Source organism: Phascolarctos cinereus, unplaced genomic scaffold (genome assembly GCF_003287225.1).
Source record: "Phascolarctos cinereus isolate Bilbo 61053 unplaced genomic scaffold, phaCin_HiC Scaffold_4;HRSCAF=312, whole genome shotgun sequence".
Lineage (NCBI taxonomy): Eukaryota > Metazoa > Chordata > Mammalia > Diprotodontia > Phascolarctidae > Phascolarctos > Phascolarctos cinereus.
Genome location: NW_027555847.1, coordinates 63,200,777 through 63,222,857, shown reverse-complemented (window position 1 = coordinate 63,222,857; position 22,081 = coordinate 63,200,777). Strand labels below are relative to the sequence as shown.

Here is a 22,081-nt window from a genome sequence, read left to right as displayed (position 1 = left end):
ATGGTGCTTAGAGCAATTTAAAAAAATTTTTTTAAATTTTATTAATTAATTTTGATTAATCAACAATCACTTCCATGTGCTTTTGAGTTGAAAATTTTTCTCCCCTTCTTCCCCCCCACCCTCCCCAAGATGGTGCACAATCTGATATAGGCTTTACATTTACATACCCATTAAACATATTTTCACATTAGTGAAGTTGTAAGTAAAAATTAAAACCAATAGGAGGAACCATCAGAAAGATGAAACAAAACTCAACAGAAGGTAAAAATAAGTGATAGCGATTCGACTTCCATAGTTCTTTCTTTGGATGTGGACAGCATTTTCCATCCCGAGGCCTCTGGAGATGTCTTAGATCCTCATAATGCTGAGAAGGGTTCAGTTTAACAATCTTAGTCATTGCATAACATGGCTGTTATTGTGTACAAAGTCCTCTTGGTTCTGCTCACTTCACTCAGCATCAGACCATATAAGTCTTTCCAGGTTTTTCTGAAGTCAGCCTGTTCATCATTTCTTATAGCACAATAGTATTCCATTACATTCATATACCATAACTTGCTCAGCCATTCCCCAATTGATGGGCATCCTCTCAATTTCCAATTCTTTGCCACCACAAAAAGAGCTGCTATGAATATTTTTGTACATGGGTCCTTTTCCCATTTGTTTGATCTCTTTGGGATATAGCCCTAGAAGTGCTATTGCTGGATCAAAGGGTATGCACATTTTTGTAGCCCTTTGGGCATAGTTCCAAATTGTTCTCCAAAATGGTTGGATCATTTCACAACTCCACCAACAATATATTAGTGTTCCAATTTTCCCACATCTTCTCCAACATTTATCATTTTCCTGTTTTGTCATGTTGGCCAATCTGATAGGTGTGATGTGGTACCTCAGAGTTGTTTTGATTTGCATTTCTCTAATCAATAATGATTTAGAGCATTTTTTCATATGACTATAGATGGCTTTAATTTCTTCATCTGAGAACTGTCTGTTCATATCCTTTGACCATTTATCAATTGGGGAATGGCTTGTGTTCTTATAAATTTGTCTTAATTCTCTATATATTTTAGAAATGAGGCCTTTATCAGAGAGACTGGTTGTAAAAATTCTTTCCCAATTTTCTACCTTCCTTCTAATCTTAGTTGCATTGGCTTTGTTTGTGCAGAAACGTTTCAATTTCATGTAATCAAAGTTATCAGTTTTGCTTTTTGTAATGTTCTCTGTCTCCTGTTTGGTCATGAATTCTTCTGTTCTCCATAGATCTGATAGGTAAACTATTCCTTGTTCTCCCAGTTTATTTATGGTATCAGCCTTTGTATCTTAGAGCAATTGTTAATACTGATCACTGCCACCTTATCCCCTCCCCGCTATTTGCCCAAGTGGCTACTTCCAAGTCATAAGAATTAACATGGTGGTAGGACCTTCCTGATGTTCTCCTGGCACATACCCATTCTGCTTCCACCACAAACCTACCTCCCAATCAGGCAAATCGGAAGAATGGAAGTTAAAACCTTGAAACATTCCTTTTAAAAGGTTAATAACTATGGGAATAGAAGTATTGCCCGCCAAATTATAGCCAAAATGAGTGTTCCCAAAGGTCTGTAAGATGCCCAGCATGCATAGCTGGTTATTATTATGAATCATTTTATATTAATAGCATCATTTATAACAAACATTTATTAATGTTTGTCCATCATATCCAGGTGCCAGAAGATACAAAAGTGAATTTCACATATTAGCTATGTGACCATGGGCAAATCACGCAACCTCTATAAACCTCAGTTTCCTCAACTGTAAAAAAGGCATAATAATAGCAACTAACATTTAATTAGCAGTTTCATGGTATTATGTACCTCATAGGGTTGTCATAGGACAGGCATTTCATAAATCCTAAGGCGCTTAATACCTGTGAGTTATTAACAATGATAATAATAATTAGACATAGTCACCACCCTCAAGGAGTTCAGAATCTAGTAGAGGAAACAATATAAATCAGGGCTTGACTTATTAATTTGTTGATTAGTTGGACTTAAGAAAATGATGGAGAAAATGTTGATAATGAAGATTAAACTTAAGTGCAAATCACTTAACCCTTGTTTGCCTCAGTTTCCTTATCTGTAAATTGAGCTGGAGAAGGAAATGGCAAACCTCTCCAGTATCTTTGCTAAGAAAACCCTAAATGGCATCACAAAGAGCCAGACATTAATGAAAGGACTGAACAACAACAATTAGGAGAAGGAAAAGGGAATAAGCATTTATTAAGTACCTACTATGTGCCAGGCACTGTGCTATTATCTCATTCAGTCTTTACAACAACCCTGAAAGATAGTTGCTGATGTTATCCACAATTTACAGGTAAGCTGAGGTTAAGTGACTTGTCCAGGGCCATACAGCTAGGAAGTATCTAAGGTTGGATTTCAGTTCAGATCTTCTTGACTCCAGGCCCAGTGCTGTATACACTTGGACACCTAAATTTGATTCAGCCCAGTATTCAAGCTGTCAAGATCTCTTTGGATCCTTATTCTCCTCCAGTATGTTAACTACCCCTCCTAGCTTTGTCTCATCTAAAAAATGTTAAACTTGCCATCTTTTCCTTTTTCTAAAGTCATGAGTAAAAATGTTCAACAAGTGTCCACTGCACTAAACACTTCCTCCAGTCAGGAGGACCTGAGTTCAAATCCAGCCTCAGACACATAATACTTACTAGCTGTATGACTCTGGGCAAGTCAGTTAACCTCAGTTGCCCCACCAAAAAACAAAAACAAAAACCCTTCTTCCAAGTTGACCCCAAACCATTAATGGGTCTAGCCGTTCATTTAATTCTGAATTTTCTCGTGTTCACATCTCTCCATCCCTTTACAAGTATAGCAAGGAAAACTTGATTGAGCACTCTGCTGGAATCCAAGTAAACTGTTTTCTGCTGTTTCCCTTTGATGTCTTAGTGTTTCAACTGTCAAATATGGAAACTTGGTTAGTTTGACAATGACAGTGGCACATAGTAGGTACTTAATAAATGCTTATTCCCTTTTCCTTCTCCTAATTGTTGTTGTTCAGTCCTTTCATTAATGTCTGGCTCTTTGTGACACCATTTAGGGTTTTCTTAGCAAAGATACTGGAGAGGTTTGCCATTTCCTTCTCCAGCTCAATTTACAGATAAGGAAACTGAGGCAAACAAGGGTTAAGTGATTTGCACTTAATCTTCATTATCAACATTTTCTCCATCATTTTCTTAAGTCCAACTAATCAACAAATTAATAAGTCAAGCCCTGATTTATAGTCTCCTCTACTAGATTCTGAACTCCTTGAGGGTGGTAACTATGTCTAATTATTATTATCATTGTTAATAACTCACATGTATTAAGCGCCTTAGGATTTATGAAATGCCTGTCCTATGACAACCCTATGAGCTAGATAATACCATTTCTTGAAGCTTTGCTGGGTCTTTGTAATTCATCATTTCCCCTTCTAGGTGTTTGGTTACCATCTCTTTAGTAACACATTCTACATTTTTGCCAGGAATCAAAGTCCAGCTCCCTGCCTGACCTATAGTTTGGAGATTCCACTCTCTTGCCTTTTTTTAGAAAACTGGGACAACTTTTGTCTTTCTTCAGGCCTGCAGCTTCTTTTCTGTTCTCCATAACGTTTGAAAAGTCAGGGACAGTGATAATTGACAGGAAGACTGCATAAGAAACAATGCTGCAGATGGATTAGAGGATTAGGAGTTTGGTGGGAGAGAGGCCAATCAGGAGAATCTGTTAAGAGGCATCTGCCCTGTAAGAGCAATGGACTCGAAGAGAGGGGATCTGAGTTCCAATTCTAGCTTGGTTATTTGTTTCACCAAGGACAAGTCACATAATCTCTCCCTCCTCGATTTCCTTATTTGATCAAATGAGATAATGGATGTCAGGTACTTTGTAAGCCTTAAAAGAAGTAGATAAATATCAGCTGTTAATATCAATCAAGTTAACAAGCATTTATTAATGGCCAGCACTGGAGATACAAAGAAATGCTGTCCAGGAGCTCACAGTCTATTAGCTCTTGTCAGCAATGCAATGATCTAAGACAATTCCAAAAGACTCATGATAGAAAACACTATCTATATCCAGAGAAAGAACTATGGAGTCTGAATGCATATTGAAGCATACTATTTTCTCTTTCTTTTGTTGTTTTTTTTGTTTTTTCTTTCTCGTGGTTTTTCCCTTTTGTTCTGAACCTTCTTTAACAACATGACTAATGTGGAAATATGTTTAATATGATCATATATGTATAGCCTATATCAGATTGCATGCCATATTGGGAAGAGGGAAGGGGGGGGATTTAGAACTCAAAATCTTATAAAAATGAATGTTGAAAACAAAAAGTTAATTAATTTTTTTTTAAAAAAAGGATCTCACAGTTTAATGGGGACACAACATGCAAACAATAACTTCCAAGCTATACTCAGGCTAAATTGGAGATTATCCTGGAGGGAAGGCACTTTGATTAAGGAGGACTGGGAAGGACTTCTTGCAGAAGGTAGGACTTTAGCTGAGACTTGAAGGAGGCCAGGGAAGCCAGGAGATGGAGAAGATGAGTGAAAGAGTTCTAGAAATTAGGGCAGCCAGTAAGAAACAAAAACCAAAACCTTGGACTTGGGTAGTAGAACATGTTTAAGGAACAATAAGAATGCCAGAGCCATTGGATTGAAAAGTAAACAATAAAGAGGAGAGTAAGATCTAAGAAGACTCATAAAGGTAGAAAGTGGTCAGATTATCAACAGCCTTAAAAATCCAAACAGAGGATTTTGTATTTGATCATGGAGGTAATAGGGAGCCCCTGTAGTTTATCTATCAATCAACAAACAATTTTTTTCATTTATTTAGTATTTTATTTTTCCCCAATTGGGAGTTCCAAATTCTCTTCCTCCCTCCCTTGCCACCCCAACAAGCGATTATTAAGAGCTCATTCTATGTCAGAATTGTGCTAAGGCACCAGGGCTACATAGAGAGGCAAAAACAGTACCTGCCCTCAAGGAGCTTACAGTCTAATGAGGGAGACATGTAAATAAATAGGTATATACCAGAGATACTTGGAGTAGATACAAGATAACCTAAGAGGGGAAGGCACTATTAACTGCCCAGACAACCAGGAAGACTTTTGGGAAAGAAGGTGGCTTTTGAGCTGGGACTTGAAGGAAACCAGGGATTCCAAGAGGCAGAGGTGAGGAGGGGGTGCATTCCCAGCACCTGTAAAGTGAAGGGTGGACTTGGTCATTGCCACCAGCTCTAGAGCACAAGAATCCACAAGGCTGTTGCAATGGTCCATAAAAGAGGGGACTGGAGCCTAAATTAGCCTGGCAGAACTAGGATAGAAAAGCAGGAGATCTGAGAGTTACTTTAGAGACAGAATACATTGTACTTGGCAATACACTGGATTTGGGGATCAGAGAGACAGAGGAAGGGAGGACTCCCAGATGACTCAGAGAGTTTGGATGTTGATAATTAGCGGAAAAATAACATTTGGAACTCAGGTAACATTCTAAACCAATAAACCACTGGTGTTCCCCAATGAGGCACATTGCTAAGTGTCACCCAGGCAACACTATACCCAGATACTGAGAGGAGCCTGCCTTGCCCTTTCATCTTGGCATTCTGTGCCAGTGTTGCTGCAGAAATGGCTATGGGCATCATTGTAATATAAGTAACTGGGAGTCAGGTAGCTTTCTCCAGTCAATGCCTCTGAATGCCCCAGTATGATTGCTGTCATGACAGAAGATCTATCAAAATAAAAACCAACTTTAGCTACTCTAGAATTTGTGTTATTGTCTCATCCCTGCTAGAGAAGGATTCATTTCTCCCAGTTCTTACCTTTTTCCTCTGGTGAGGGAACATGAGACATCAGAGTATTCCATTTGGAGAGGACAGGACACTGTGAACAAACCATCAAAGCACAGCCAAGGTCATCAGAGGATTTGTAGTCTTGGGATTAGATGAAGAGCCAAAGTCCAAAATCCTGACTTCTGATTCATTGGCACCAGGAAATAGTTGCAACCTAAGCTCAAATGAAATTCTTTTGGGGAAATGGTGATGTGACTCTCCCCAAACCCATGAGCTCTAGAATGGACTTAAGAGGTTAAATCTTTAAGGTCTTCAAAGAGGAAGGTGCCAGTAAGGGGCAAATGATATGCACTGTGTGTTCTTTAGACTCTGTGGTACAATGGAAAGAACATTGCCTTTGGGGTCAGAAGACCTGAGTTCAAGACCTTCCTTTGAAGCGTGTGACCCTGGGTGAGTCATTTAATGTCTCTGAGCCCTAGTTTGTTATCTGTACAATGGAGATAATATTTGTACAATTCTTGGTTTAAGGGGGAAAACTTCTGAAAATTAGAGCTGTCCAAAATTGAAATGGGCTGCCTTGGGAGGAACTGAGTTACCCCTTAACCAGGGGTCTTCAAGACAACTCCAGGTAATACCTGGCCAGGGATGTTATGAGTTCGACAGATAATAGAAAAATCACTTTCTGGTGGGATATAGAGCAAAAGTGGTGGGGGATCAGAGAAGGCTTCATAAAGGAGGAGGGTGGTAATTCTTTTGGTTAAGAAGTACCTATTTATTTTAAATAGTATTTTATTTTTTCCCCAATTACATATTAAGAAAAATTTTTAGCATTTATTTTTACAAGATTTTGAGTTCCAAATTTTCCTCCTTCCCTCCCTCCCTCCCCTCCCCTCTTCTGAAAATGGTAGGCAGTTTGATATAACTTATACATGTGTTATCATATAAAACATATTTCTATATTTATCACAGTTGTAAAAAAAGAAACAGATCAAAAGGAAATAAAACCATGAGAAAGAATTAAGTAAAGAAAAAATATTCTTCAATCTGCGTTATTAGTCAGTTCTTTATCTGGATATGGAGAGCATTTTTCTTCATGAGATCTTTGTACTTGTCTTGGATCTGTGTGCTGCTGAGAAGATCGGAGTCATTCATAGTTGATCGTCACGCCATGTTGCTGATACTGTGTACAATATTTTGCTGGTTCTGTTCATTTCACTTTGCATCAGTTTGTACAAGTGGGTTAAGAAGTATTTAAAAGTGCATTTGGGGATTCCTATTCAGGTAGTCTGAGCAACGAAGTCACTTTCAACTCCTGAGATTTGCTCCCATAATGAAAGAACTATGGTATTTTGGGTGGGTTTGGAGAGTCAACCTTGATCATCTGGTTTGCTATATAAAATTCAGTTGTCTTTAATCTCTTGAGGGCACAGCTTTCTTCCTTTTTTTTTTTCTTTCTGCTTCCTTCCTCACATGGAGAGCATTGAATTATTAATAGCCGGTGCAGTTAACTCTATAGAAACACACACACACACACACACACACACACACACACACACACACACACACACACACACACAGCCCAAAACACAGGAAAAACAGAGTAGAAAATTAATAGGCATTTAGTTTCCAGGGGTCTGTTTCTCTGCTCCTAATGAATGCTCACAAGGAAATTCAAGTCCATTCTTCTAAATCCCAGCCCATGCAATGCAGCCAAAACCATTCCTAAGGCTGGGGCTCTGTGCATGGAAGAAGTTCCTGGAATTCTTGGGGAAGAAATGTTTTGTAGCTGTCATGGCCGGCCAGCAAAGCCTGCAAAACCAGAGAACAGCTGGGTTTGACAGAGTTCTCTTTCTGGTCCACTTATTAAAATCTATTTTTAGCCTGCCTTTTTCAGGTTGCTCTGCTAGTTTTTCCAGACCTGACCATTTCAAGTCCTTTTTTCCCCCCAAGACAGATGTATAGTGGGTGTGGTTGCAGCTCTTCAGTAGGGTTTATTAGCTACTGGATTGAAAAGGCCCCTTCCTTTTTCAGAAGGGCTCAGAGTGAGTATTGTTCAAAGAAATAACCAGAGCGGCTTTGTTGATTATTTTTAAATTAAGCAGAGAAAACACTGCTAGGCCTTAATAAGAGAAGCCAGAAAAAAAAGGAGAGAGAGAATATTTCTGGGGGGGGGGGAATTTGGATCCAGCATAGCCTAGTTATCAGACCCTCGAACAAAACAGTCTCTTGTTTAGATTTCTACTGGGTGGGAGTGTGCCTGCCGGCTTGTTAGAGTTGGGTAATGCTTGGGTCCTGTTCTTAAGCCTGCCTGAGGCCTCTCAGCCTTCCTCCTGCCCCAATTTCCCCATCTGCTGAGTGAATAATGCTCATTTGTAAGGCCCTTTGAGTCCCCCCCACCCCAGATGAAAGCCCAGAGAGTACAAATTATGATGTCCTCTGGCATGAGTCACATCCTGCTGCTCCATCCCAGCCCCTCACTAAACTCCCCACTGCTGCCCTGCCTACCAACTGGCCTCCCATGAAAGGAGGCTCCCTACTTCCTAGGGATGCTGGCTAGGAGAAAGAGTACCACAGGTATAGTAACTAAGCCTTCTCCAGATGGCTTTTTCAGTGTGCTAGGCTGAGGAATCCTCCTTACTAGGAGCTTAGTCACTGCCCACGTGACCTCCCCTAACCTTCTTTACATAAGGAAGAATACATTCTATCCCGGGAGCCTCAGACAATGTGTATGTACACATACTTATGTGTGTATGTGTAGCCTTGGTTTGAATCTGTCTAACCCTTGGGAAATGTGGAGGAAGGGCAGGGGGTGTTGGCTGGGAGTGGGTACAAAGATCCTGCTTCCAGTCAAAACCCAAATAAAAATAAATATTAACCATCTAAGTGATTGCGTCAACACTGGAGTCCAACCCCTGAGTTAGGCCTATTTTTATTGAGTACCAAACCAAGAAAACAGAAGCCAAAGGAAATATTTAAATATTAAAAAAAACCCCAACAGGTTGGGGGGGAAGTGGTTTTAATGGGGTACAAAGGGAAGAGGTTTTCTCCTGCCTTCACTTAGGGATGGACTGCCTTGCTTTGATACTAAAAGCCTCATTTACTTATCTATAGAATCATACAATTAGATTCCGGGCTATCATTCCAATACTGAGTTTCAGCCCTGAAAACATCTTGGGGCCCCAAGCCCTTATCATACAGCTGAAAAAGGCAAGACCCTGAGAGGAGTTAGCTTTGGGCCCGTGTAGGAGCTGTGTCAATATTGTTAGTAGAGTGGAGTTTTGTTTTGTTTTGTTTTTGGGAGGGGGGCATCTTATTTGAGAAAAGGGGGAGTGTCGGAGAGAAGTAGAATCTTTACCTCCTCAGTGCCTAAGGCAGGTTGTAAACTTGAGGGTGGAGAGGGGTGGGTTCTGGTAGCTGGGAGTTCATAAAGGACATGGATTTAGAGCGAAAGGAAACTCAAAGAGGATCTAATCCAGCTCCCTCATTTTACAGATGAGGAAACTGAGTCCCGTTATTTTCCCTGCAAAGTTAATAGGGGGGCGGGGGCGGAGAAAACGGGGAAGTGGTGGTTCCCATTACCTCCTCTGCCCATCCCACATAGTGGTGGACTGTGGACATCCCCAGTGTGAGGGATGTTGCAGCTATTGAGGAGGATGGATCTCTTCTCCCTACCTCCCCTCCCGTCCCCTCCTCTCCTGGAATTCCCGGTTTCCTGGTCGCTGGTGGGGCGGGCTCACTTTATGGGCAGGCCTCCCGACTCCCCAGACGGTGATGGGGCCTGTGCCGGGGATCTGGCCTGGGTCCAGAGCCCAGAGCCCGGAGCCCGTCTGCCTTTCCAAGATGTGTGTGTGGGGGGGAGTGGCTGGGGGAAGCAGGCTGGGAGACCCTCCAGACAGACAGTTTGTGGGGGGTGAGCAGCATCTCTCCCTCAGTCAGGGTTCCTGCCACTTGCATTTCACTTTGCGCCCTGAAAACGCCTTGTAGCTGGGGCTACAAGACTCAATCTGCCCCCGGGGGGGGGGCAGAACTTCTTCCCACTCCTCTCCTTTGTCGTCTCCCCTAGTCCACCATATTCCCCTGCACCCCATCCCCAAGTCCCTTCTTCCCTCCATCCTGCCTTTCCCTTTCATTCCTCTCCAACTCCCACATCTTTCTTCCCCTTACTCTTTTTTTCCTGTTGTCCCCCTTTTTGCTCCTCTTTCCTCCATCTCTCCTCTTCCCATACTCTCTCCTTTTCTCCTCCCTTTCCTCTCTTCTCTCCCTCCACTATTTTTCCTCTCTCCTCTCCCACCAGTCTCATCCCTCCCCTCCCTCCTCTCTTTGCTCTCTGCTCCCCTCCCCTCTCACCGCTGTCTTCCCTCCCCCTCCTTTCCCTCCAATCTCCCCCTCCCCTCTGCTCTCTCCCCTCCCCTCTCTCCTCTCCCTTCCTTCTGCTCTCTCCCCTCCCCTCTCTCCTCTCCCTTCCTTCTGCTCTCTCCCCTCTCCCCCTCCCTCCTCCTCTCACCCTCCCCCCTCTCCGCCCTCCCTCCCTGGCCTCCCTCCTTCCCCGGCCGGCCGGCGGGCTGTTGGTCCCATTCCTTGGTGCCCAAGCGCTCCCTCGCGCAGCCCCACTAGGCTGCGGGCTCGGGCTCGTGGCCGAGGCCGAGGCCGGGCCAGGCCGGGGGCGGGGGCCGGGGGCCGGGCTCCGGGGCAGTCTCCGGAGGGAAGGTCGGCGGTAGCCGCGGCGGGGCTGGCAGCGGGCGCGGGCCCGGAGGCGGCGGCGGCCGAGGTCAGCGCCGCAGGGCGAGGCTAGCCCGGGGCCGGCCGGCCCCCCTCCCGGGCCCAGCCATGTGGTGCCTGCACTGCAACTCGGAGCGGACCCAGTCGCTGCTGGAGCTGGAGCTTGACAGCTGGTAAGGCTGGAGGGGCTGCTGGGCCGGACCTGGCCGGGGGCGGAGGAGAAGGCGCCCCTGCTGCGGTCCGGAGCCTGGTCCCCCGCGCCCGACGTCCGGCGTCCGGGCTCCGGGCTCCCCGCACGGGCGCGGGCTGGGACTCCGCCGCTTGTCATTTCGGAATGTGCGTGCGTGCGTGCGTGTGCTGGGGGGAATGGCCCCGAGGGTCCGGGAATGCAAGCACACAGATCGCTGGGAGCCCACGGACGTGGGGGTGCAAAGCGTGGCCCCCGGGGCCGAGACTGGCCGGAGGGAGCCGCTGGTCTGGGGCTGGGGGGGGTAGTCCTTTGGGGAGTGAGTGAGTGAGTGTGTGTGGGAGTGAGTGAGTGAGTGTGTGTGTGTGTGTGTGTGTGTGTGTGTGTCAGAGAGACAGAGACAGAGTGTGCAGTTGTGCCAGTGTGTGTATTTGTATATGACACGGTATGAAACGGCGCCGGCAGGCATTGATTTCGCTCCCACTGTGTGCCAGGCACTATGCTAAGTCTACTGAGAAAGTCTACAAGTGTAAATATGAATGTGTTTGTGTGTCTGAGAAACTATTTGTTGTGCATTTGTTCGAGAACCTGGAAGTCTGAGCATGCATTTATTGGGGGGGGGGTGTATGAGTGACGGAGGTAGTCCGTGAGTGCATTTGTGTGTGTTCAGAATATTTGTGTGAATGTATTTTTGGACTATGGGTCTGTAAATGCATTTGTGTAAGAGGATCTGGATATGTGTCTGTAGAGTGTGAATTAATTTTTGCATTACTGTCTGTGTGAGTATGCCTGTGTGTGATGAATATAGATTTCATATCTGAGTGCCCAATGCTCCCTTCCCCCTCACCCACAGCTCAGCTGCACACTCGGCTTCTACTGCACGGAACTGTACTGGGCAGAGACCAGGAGGAGGGGTCTTTTAACGGTGACTCAGGGCGAGGATCCCTCCTGGTGCTATATGATCTTTATTTTTTAAATGGCTTTAAAAGTGTTCCACATAGCACTGCTGGGTGGTTACAGACCCGTTTCTTTAAACAGCTCCTGCTCCACCCCCTAACCCTTGGTAGTGTAGAGCCTTGGGACTCTGAGGATGTTGTGCTTAGTAAATGCCTATCCTTGCTGCTATGAAGTTTGGAAAACTTAGTGTTCTTACTGATTCCATCTCCTGCAGCCTGTGGGAAGATAGGGAGCTGGCCTTTTTCTTAAGCTTGACACTCAAAAAAATAGGAACTTTACTTAAGGGGAATGGGGGAAGCAGAAAAAAATGTAGCCCCAGCACCATCTGTCTTTGAATTAAAATGACTTTGGTAACCTCTTCCAGGTCTTAAGGGTTACTCCTAGAAGAATCTAATGTCTAGATGATTAGCTCACTATAGTATCCCAATTTCTTCTTTCTTCCTTACTCGTCTGCTTCCCAAACAAAATATAAGAACTGCAAGAGACCTTAAGAAGTCACCTTGACTAACTAAATTGCTTTCAAGTCTGACAACCCAGTTATTATCTCCAGACTGGAAAGAGGGAGATTCCCAGTTCTTATATTCGTCCAGTGAAGTGCCTGTCACCCATTTTGGTGTAGTAGTTAGAGAGCTGTCTAGGAAAATATGAGTTCAAGTTGCCGCTCTGATACATCAGATGGCTGTTGATCCTGAACAAGTCCGTAAACTTTCCACTCAGTTCTTTAGGCAACTCTTTGATACTATAAATTGCAAAGTTCCAGCCTGCGCTGGTAGAGGGAATTTTTCGATTTCAATATGAAATCACAGGGCTAATCCTTCTATTCCTAACTCTTGGAAATGATCACTTTCAGAATCTCTCCTGCTACCCTTCCAGCCCATTTCCACTGGTTCTGCTCTCAGAGGAGATGGAGAACAGCTGCTCTAAAAGTTGCAGGCAGGACCAAAACACAGGTGCACACAGTGACCACTTATTTTTAAAGTTATCCAGGCTATATTTTGTACTGGTTAGAGTCAGCCTCCTAAATCCCTTGCATTTGCTCTAACGCCCCTGGTATGTGGTCTGAGAAATCTCTCAGAGGAAACCAGCAAGTTTGGCACATTTCCCTTGCCTCTCTGGTATTAAAGTTACTCTTCAGACATTCCTTCCTGTGCCCCTAACACTCATCTAACACCCATCATGAGTACTGGCAAGGTCTAGAATCTGTGAGAATTCTAGCACACAAATTTTGTGAAGTCAAGTCAATAAACATTTATCAAGTGCCTGTAATATGCCAGGCTCTGTGCTCAGCACTGGGGATGCAAAGAAAGGCAAAAGACAGTCCCTGCCCTTAAAGAGATCATGGTCTAATGGAGGAAACAACATGTAAAACAACTGCATACAAGATAAATTGGAGATAATCAACAAAGGGAATTAAGGGGGATCTGGAAAGGCTTCTGGTAGAAGGTGAAATTTTGGCTGAGACTTAGGAAGCCAGGTGATAGGCTCCAGCTAGATCATATATACTACCTAAAGATTTTAAATGTAAAATATTTAAAACCGAGTTGAATGAAATGGGGATGGTTTAGCCCACAGGGAAAAAAAATACCTAGTGGGAGCTGTCTTATGTAAGCAGGATGAGACTTGTTCTCTTTGTAGGAAAAATGGGTAGAAGCTGAAGAGAGGTAGATTTCAGATCAACATGAGGAAATTTTTTTTCCAATACTTAACACTAACCAGAAGTGGAATGAATGCCTAGGAGGTAGCAGGCTTCCTCTCATTACAGATCTTTCAAGCGATGGCTGGATAATACCTTGTTATTAATATATTGTTAATGTACAATTATATGCATATATACACATATATATATATATATGCACACACATACATACACACATCTATATATATATATATATATATATATACACTCATACACATATATATGTATATATGAATATAAGCTACTTGAGGACAGGGATTAGTCTCTCTTTTATATTTGTATCCCCAGTCCCTAGCATAGTGGCTGGCACATAGTAGGTACTTAATAATTGTTTACTGATTGATTGATGGAAGGAGGGAGATTATAAAATATTCTTTAATACAAGGAACACTCACCTATCTGTTTGGAACGTTTTGGTGGGTGTAGACTGACCTGGAAGCAGAGGAATGGACTGGATGACCTTTAGAAGATTCTACTGGCCTGGCTAGAATTTTATATCTCTTCCCAAGGAAGCCGAACTCTGTACTAGTTGTGTTAATATTTACACAACTTCAGCTCCAGAATAATGGCTTATCCTGACAACTGCCTATATAAACAGCATGATGGCTGAGCAAATAGGAGGTTGGGAGAAGGGAAAGAAAAGGGGCCACTGGGGTTGCTGAAGATGAACTGTGTGAGAGCCTGTTTCCTTGTATAATATCTGCCAGGTGGTCCCCAGCATGTGAGTGTGTGACACAGAGAGAAGCCCTTGCACCAAATAAGTCAGAGACCACTTAAAATGAACGTTGGCTAAGAACAAAATTACGGGCCCACCGCATCACCCTCCCACTCTCCACTGGGGCGGTACTGCTCGAGAGTTCAAGGTCTAATGAAACAGTAAACTTACAATATCATCGATGCCTGGCACGTAGTAGGTGCTTAATACACGCTTGATGATATGGTGAATGATCCGTTAGTCTTCTTAGGTTCTAGTTCTGACAGCAGTTATGTAGGTGAGGTTTTGGCCCCTACCCTAGAGCCAGGACCAACCCTGCACGCAGGCATTTCAAGGGCCATATGATCAGGGAAAGAAGGGAAGGAGAAAAGACTGAGGGGCGTGCCTACATGTGTATATGAGAGTAGATCAAATCGTCTCTAAGGCCCCTTCTCAATTTAGACATTTTATAATTGATTTTTCTCCCTCTCCTAATCATGCCTGGAATATCACTCCAGAAAACTTAAAAGAAAAAAAAGCAATTTTGTTCCTTGAAACTGTGATCCAGCATAGCCATAGACTCTAGGGAAGAGACTGATTTTGAGTGGAAAAGAAAATGATTTAATGGAATGGGGGTGGGCACTTGGTTTCTTAAATATAATTTAGAGTTGGTCCTAAAAAGCAAATCTAATGGGCCTAAAACCAATCATATCTCTGGAGAAATTAATTGATATGGACTTAGAGAACTATTTGTTTGGCCAGTTCCAACCTGGTGAGCCAGAGTTGCTGTCAGAGAAAATTGGTGGAGTTTATAGATGGAAATATGGCCTGCTGCCACCCATCAGTGAGTGTTACCCATCTAATCAATGGCCCTGTCCCAAGTTGGGGAGTTTCCTAGTGTTAGGCATTCACAGGACACTGAGAACCTGTTCTGAGTGCTGCTAATGGGCAAAGTTATCCTGCATGTATGGTTGGTATTTTGAGATGATGGATGAATGCAACCCAAATGGTACCATTTTTCTGCATTTCTGTATTTAGAATAGGAAACCTCCTTTTGTGACTACACCCTTCACCTCTCTGCATTTTAGTTTTAGGGACTTAAATGCTGTTAATTACAGATATTTCTTCTTTTACTGTCCTCCTGGGGTATGGTTTTGGTGAGGGTTTTTTTTCACTTTTGTTTTAAATTGAGTTGTAATGATCTTTTTCTTCCTTAAAGCTGATGGCGGTTGTCAACAAAATATTGTTGCAAAAGTTGTTGCTGAGTGTTCTCACCCAGCTTTTAGCTATTTTCCGTTTTATTGATTGTAGCTGTGCTTTTGCTACCATTTGCTGTATTTAGAGAGTCTTTTCATTTGGCCAGTTTATGGACTTTGTCCTAAAATCATTGGTGTTTTAATTTGCTCTCCGAGGCCCAGCATACAGCCATGGTGGATGATTTTGCTCGGGTAGTTTTCTATGTTTGTTACATGCTTCATAGTTCACATGCTTCAAGGCTGACAAAGTCTACTCATAACAACCCTGTGAGGTAGGAAATGCAAGGTTTATCATCCTCATTTTAAAGATGATGGACCAAACAAGGCATAGCAAGGCCGAGTGACTTGCCCATGGACCCGTGATAAGCATCAGAGGAGGGTTCAGAATCACCTCTGGACTCCAAATCCAGAAGCATTCTTTTTTGCTGCATGGTTTTGTGTTTCAGTAAGAGGCTTATACTTAGAACTATAGACAGAGCTGGAAAGGGCTCAGAGGAGCTCTGCTCCAATCCTTTTCCAGGTGAATAAATCATGATGTCACTTGTTCTTGTTTTAGTCCTTAGGCTGATAAAACATCCCCTTTTGGGGAAGGGGAGAAGGTTAAATAAAATTCAGCAAAAACATGTAGCTGCAGTGAACATGAGGCTATATACTCTTGTGGCTTTCTGGAAAGACTACACATCTGGGGTTATCCCCACACTTCAAAACTGCTGTAAGTATTCAGCTACACAGCTGTGATTTGATCAATGGGACCTCAGCTATTCCCTCTTTGGTGCTTTGCCCAAACCTTCTTTATAACCCCCACAGACCTAAACAGCTCCATTCCACTTCCCAGCCAGGATTCACTAGCAGAGCAGTGATGTAGTCCTTCATCCTCATTGATTTTTCATCAAATGGAATGTTGTATGTATAGAGGAATATAGGCCACAAAGCTTTTTTTTTTCTCCTAAGTGTGGTGGAAAGTTGGCCCTTAAGTCAGAAGAACTGGATTCTAATTCTCAATATACCATTAACTGACCCTAAGCAGGTCACTTCACATGGACCTGAACTTGCTTTTCTTTGCAATAAAAGCATCAGACATGATCTTCAAATTCCCTTTCTGGGTATACACTCTGATTCAGCGTCATGAATAAACAGAAGGCAGTTACCATACTTTGACCACTTCAGAGATACCAAATGCATTTGGGGCAGTAAGCTTGGTTCTTGTCAAAGAAGGGAGAATCATTTGTAAATTGGAATATCTGGAGTGATTGAGTCCTCCCCCTTGTCAGCACAAATGAATAGTCTTCCCCTGAAATGGGCTAAAATTAGTGCCCAGGAGGAATTTATCTGCCAACATTAATCTCTCTTCATAGAATCTGGCTGTCAGAGCTGGAATAATTCTAGGCTAAGCCCCTTCATTGAATTGATGAGATGAGGTGTAGAAAAGGGAAGCCCTTCCTATGAGTTGCACAGGTAACAATGTATAATAGAGCCGGAATTCCAAACTACATCTTTGTGACTCCAAATCCAGTACTTTTTTCACCAAATGGCCTTTAAGCCTTTCAGGATCATCCAGGCTGGCCTCTGCTGGCCTCTTCAGCCCTTTTAGAGATAAGGAAGCTGGGGCAACTTAGTTTTGAAGTTCACATAGCTAGATACGTGACTTTTGAACTCTGGTCTTCCTTCTTTCCATTAATACCATACTCCCTTGTGCCTTTTTTATACAGAGTAAATGGTACTCGCTATTTCCTCCTTCTAATAGGTCACGTTTTTCTTTCTCTATATGTCAGTGTGCACCAGATAGGGATTCACAGTGCCAGATGTGAATTCTGTAGTTCCATCATGCTAATAAACTTTTGTTTTTTTCTGCTTGGGGACAACTTGGCCTAGAGGCTTCAAATCTTCATGCTTGACTTAACACAGTTGCCTGCTCCTGCCCAGTGGCCCAGAGTTAAACAACAGAGGCAGAAGAAAGATAGGTAGGAGGAAAAATTAAAGAGCAATGAGATTTTCATCTTATGTTTTGAGGAAGTGGAAATTCAAAGTAGTGTAACAGATTGAAGACTCAGTCAGAAGAAACTAAAGCCTCTGTGCTGCTGTGTGTATATTTTTAAAATAGTATTGCAAGTCAGTGAATTGAAATAGTCCACCAAGAAGTGGAAAATTAAAGAGTGTTATGGAAATTGCATTGCCTGTAGAGTTGAGAAATTGGAAAATACAGGTTGCCTGCTGTTCAGTTTTGCTGCTGGCAAGAATTACTTAGACATTGTAGATGGATAGAATTGTGGAGTTGTAGGAAATTTGACGGAGAAGACTATTTGTGGTCTAGGAATATTCATAGAATTCTAGAGTTGGAATTGGCCAACCATTCCTCCACATAAGCATGAATCTCCCCCTCTCCCCCTCCTTCCCCTAGCCCTGGCATCCTTGACAATGAACATATATAGCTACTACTGAAGTAACTTAAGTGGAGAGCTCACTGCTTCTTCACCAAGCAACCCATTGGTTTTCAAGCACCCCTGACTGAGTGTAATAACCTGGTGTATGCTCTATGTCTGGGACCCTCCCTGGGGCATTTGGGTCAATTCCCTCTAAAGTTGTTAATTTATTTTGGTGGTATGGACTCTTGTCAGTCTAAAGCCTGTGGACCCCTTTTCAGAATAATGTTTTTAATTAATTGAAGGAAATGCTAAATTTCAGTTGGGAGTTAGTGAAAATAAAGATATAATGTTTTTTCGAGTTCACAGGACCCCCCTCCACCCAGTCAAATAATGGACCCCAGATGAACAACCCTTTCTCTAGCCTAGTACCAGTAAACGGGCGGCAGTACTTGAAGCATCTTCTAAATCCACTGAGAATTGTCCCTTTGGGCACCTAGATCTCATTTTACAATAGCACTCTCAAAATGGATTTCCTTAGAGTAATCTCTCCAAGCCTAGACAACATCATTCTCTGCACTTTCCATAGCACATTCTTGTGCTTTTTTTTTTTTTTGGTAGCTGCTTCTAGACCTTTGAAGATGTGAGTAAGCCTTTTGCCAGTTCTGCCTCAGGCTCCCTCCCAAGAACAGTGTCTTTGGGTCTTCTCCCCTCCTTCCTCTGGCCAGACTACCCATGAAGGCTGCCTCCATTCCAGCTGGAGCTCAGTGTCGGGCAGGAAAGAACAACTGAGATAGATGCTAAGGCTGAAACTGACAAAGATGGGAAATGGAGGCAGAGAGGGCCAAGACAGAATCATTGGCATGCGTGGACCTGGAACTTTAGAGTAGCTACACAAAGAAGTTGAGCAAAAAAAGCCTCTCTCTTGATCTTTTTAAGTGTACATATTTTTATAATCTATAATCAGTGTACTCATACTATTTTGTGTCCTGCTCTTTTAACTTGATGATATTTCATATGCAGCTTTCTGTGTATTAATATATTCAATACATTTGTAATTTTCAACAGCTTTATTGCCTCGGGTCTGCAATTGTTTTAAATAAATTTTTGATAACTGTATATCAATATTAATTGGCTTCCTTTGTAACCCACTGTATTTTATCTTATGCATTTTGAAACATTATGCTGAGAAGGGGTCCATAGACTTCACCAGACGACCAGGGGGTCCATAATACAAAAAATGGTTAAGAACCCCTGCCCTAGTATGTGACTTCATATCAGAGTTTGCTTAGCACTGCCCTATTGTTAGCAATTTGGGTTGTTTCCAGTTTTTTTTCCTTGGTATTATAAATAGCATTGCTATGAACAACTTGGTACAAATTACTTTTTTTTTTCCTTTTGGGTTATTTTCTTGAGTTTCATTCCTTAAAGCAGAATAAAAGGATGTGAAAAGTTTTGTAGTTCTTGTTATGAATTGCCAGATTTCACCAATTTGTAGTGTTACCAACAATATCTAAATATACCTGTCTCTCTCTATCCTCTATTTCCCTGCCCCATCTTTTCACCCCATCTCCCACCATCACTCAAAGCAGGATGTGGCAGAAAGTGGGAGGAGCATAAAGTGGATGGGAAGAGCAAGGAGTAGTAGAAAAAGATGATAGAGGAACAGTATAATGTTATACTACCACATGACGGGTTCCTATCCTTCTTTATGTTACGGACCCATTTGGCAGGTAAAGTCTATGGGAATTCTCAGAATAATGTTTGTAAATGCATAAAATAAAATACAAAGGGGACTACAAAGGAAACCAATTATATTGAAATATAGTTATCAAAATATTGAAAAAAAAAAGTTCACAGACTCCAGTTAAGGAACCCTGTACTATATTATAAACTCCATGAAGCCAGGGATGACATATTTTCTCTCTCCCTACCCTACACCCCTAACACCTAGCTCTGTGGTCTCTACATAAATCTGAGCTGAATTGAATTGAGTACGTGACCCTCCAAAGTCCTTTCTGTGTATCTAGGGTACAGTATTAGGTGTCTTGCTTTGCAGATGCTCTAAAAATAGATTCCGTTTGCAAGATAGTATACGCCATTTTGGAGCTTTTCCCAGTGGCCTGGCATCATAAAAATATGCCCTGCTAACCTGATAGAAAATTTTCCAAGAAATGTATTACATACTCCTTGCCCCTTTTAGAAAACCCCCTGATTGGAAGTACATATTGACAGGGAATCATAACTTATATATGGGTAGGAAGGAGTGACAAATTTGTCCCTTCTTTTGCTTTCTGGTATCATTTGAGGGGAGGAGTATGCTTAGAAGCATAAACCACCATTTTTGATTCCCCATCTGCCTTCCAGAGCTGTAATTTAAATGTGAACATTTTTTCTAATTAAATTTTTTATTCACTTAATAAAAAATGTGAAATAACCTAGGAAGGTAATGAGGAGTGGTGCTGGGCTCTGCATGATTTTAATCATGTACCTGTAGCAACTCTTGCCTTGTTATCACGCTCAGGGAACATCCTTTGTGTTTCTTTTAGATAGGGATTGATGGGGACAGAATCGGGGACTGGATAGAGAAAGAGAAGTGACTGATGACCAAGTGAGGATCAAGGTTAGAGATTTACATGTTCAGATGCGGATATGAGAGCTCTTTGTTTTTGGAAGCTGCTAAAGGGTATGGTCAGGCCGGGATCTTTGCCATCAAACTTATTTCTCCAATGGCAGGATCCATATTTCTGCCATCTTTCCAATACATCATATTGCTGCTAATAGCTCCCATGGCTGTGTTGTCTCCCCTTTTCTCTACACCCTCATCATCTTAGGTAGCACATTTGTACACAGGGAGCCCTGAATCCATGATGCTAGTTGAATGGTTTGTTGTTGACAGTAGTATCTAGGACAAAAGAGATTGTATTCTGTACTCTGCACTGGCCAGCACACATCTGGGGTCCATTCCAATTACCCTGTTTTAGGAAGGCAGTTAAAAAAATGGAGAACATCCAGAGGATGGTGACAGGCTCTAGATCATATGTACCACTTAAAGATTTTAAATATAAAAGATTATCAAACCAAACTGAAAGAAATGGGCATGGTTTCGCCAAGAGTAGGGGTGGGGAACCTTTTGACTGAGTCCAAAATCTTTTTATTAAGGGGATTTGTTCTGTGAAATTTAGATTCAGTCACAGGGCCGCCCTTGAGGATCTAGAGGGCCACACCCCTGGCCTAGAGAAAAAAATATGTAGTGGGAGATGTGATAGCTGCCTTCACATATTTGAAAGGTTGTCTTATGTAAGCAGAACGTGGATATATAACCAGAAAAGTGAGTAGAAGCTGAAGACAGGGAGATTTCAGATGAACATAAGGAAATTTTCCCCCCAAAAGTAGCACTAACCAGCAGTGGAATGGGCTTCCCAGGCGGTAGCAGGCTTCCTTCTCATTACAGATCTTTCAAGTGGTATGTGGATACCACCTTGTTAATAATGATGTAGAGCAAAAGTATCAAGCACAGTAGGGCAGTACGTATCACAACCCTCCCTGAAGCCTATTAAAATGTAACTGGGAAATATTTAACAACATAAATGAAAATGTAATAAAACATGAATAATGTTAATGTGTGGTTTTCTAAGTCAATACATAGGGACTCTCATATATGATTTTGTGGCCCCTGTTCCTATTAGAGTTTGACACCACTGGTATAGAGAGGAATCTTGTTCAGGTATAGTTTGGAATAGATAGATAACTTCTGAGATCTTCTGACTTTGAGATTCAAGATTATTGTCCCCATTTTGTAGAGCCTAGGCCTCATTTTTTAGGTTTTCAATGCTTCCTGACACCCTTATTTTTCTCAACCTGACCCATCCTGCCTGGCATGCAAAGGAAAGGTGTAACTATTAGATTCTATTCACCTGTTTTAGTAGGAAACTTTTATGAAGGAGGGAAAAAGCAGCAGACCCTGGGAGTCAGGAAACCTGAGGTCCAATTTGAGACCTGCCTTTCATTGGCTTTATGACCTTGAACAAGTAATATCACCGGTTTAGACCTCACTTTTCTCCTTCGTATAAAATGTGAGGATTGGACCAGATGACCTCAGGCCCCTTCTATAGTTCTAAAATGCTAGGATTTATATCATTCCCATCAGAAAGATCAAACTATGTTTGTTATTTGTTGTTCATTAATGGGGGAAAGTTAAGCCTCTTTTCCCTAGATATGAGTGTGATCTGGTTTTGTTATTTGTAATACTCTGGGTGGCTTGAGCAGATCTGGCTGATCTTACTAGCGAGGCAGGTGTGCCCTTTCTCCCTTAATGTTTCTTTCAGGCCTTTACAGGCCATACACACATCATTCCAATAAAATATTCTTCAAAGACTCACTTGCCTTATAGAATCAT

The 22,081-nt window shown here is 42.4% G+C and overlaps 1 protein-coding gene across 6 annotated transcripts in view; it reads left to right on the top strand.

Annotated features, from left to right (window-relative positions):
* The window catches only part of IQSEC1 (IQ motif and Sec7 domain ArfGEF 1), a 303,399-nt gene that overhangs the window by 190,739 nt on the left and 90,579 nt on the right, over nucleotides 1–22,081 (top strand). The window contains exon 1 of one of the 6 annotated variants that reach the window (XM_020981240.2): nucleotides 10,562–10,705. The exons of the other annotated variants lie outside the window; for them this stretch is intronic. Coding sequence (XP_020836899.1) covers nucleotides 10,641–10,705 — 65 coding nt within the window. The 5' untranslated portion in view covers nucleotides 10,562–10,640. Of the gene's footprint in view, nucleotides 1–10,561; nucleotides 10,706–22,081 lie in introns of those variants that run through there. 6 annotated transcript variants of the gene reach the window in all.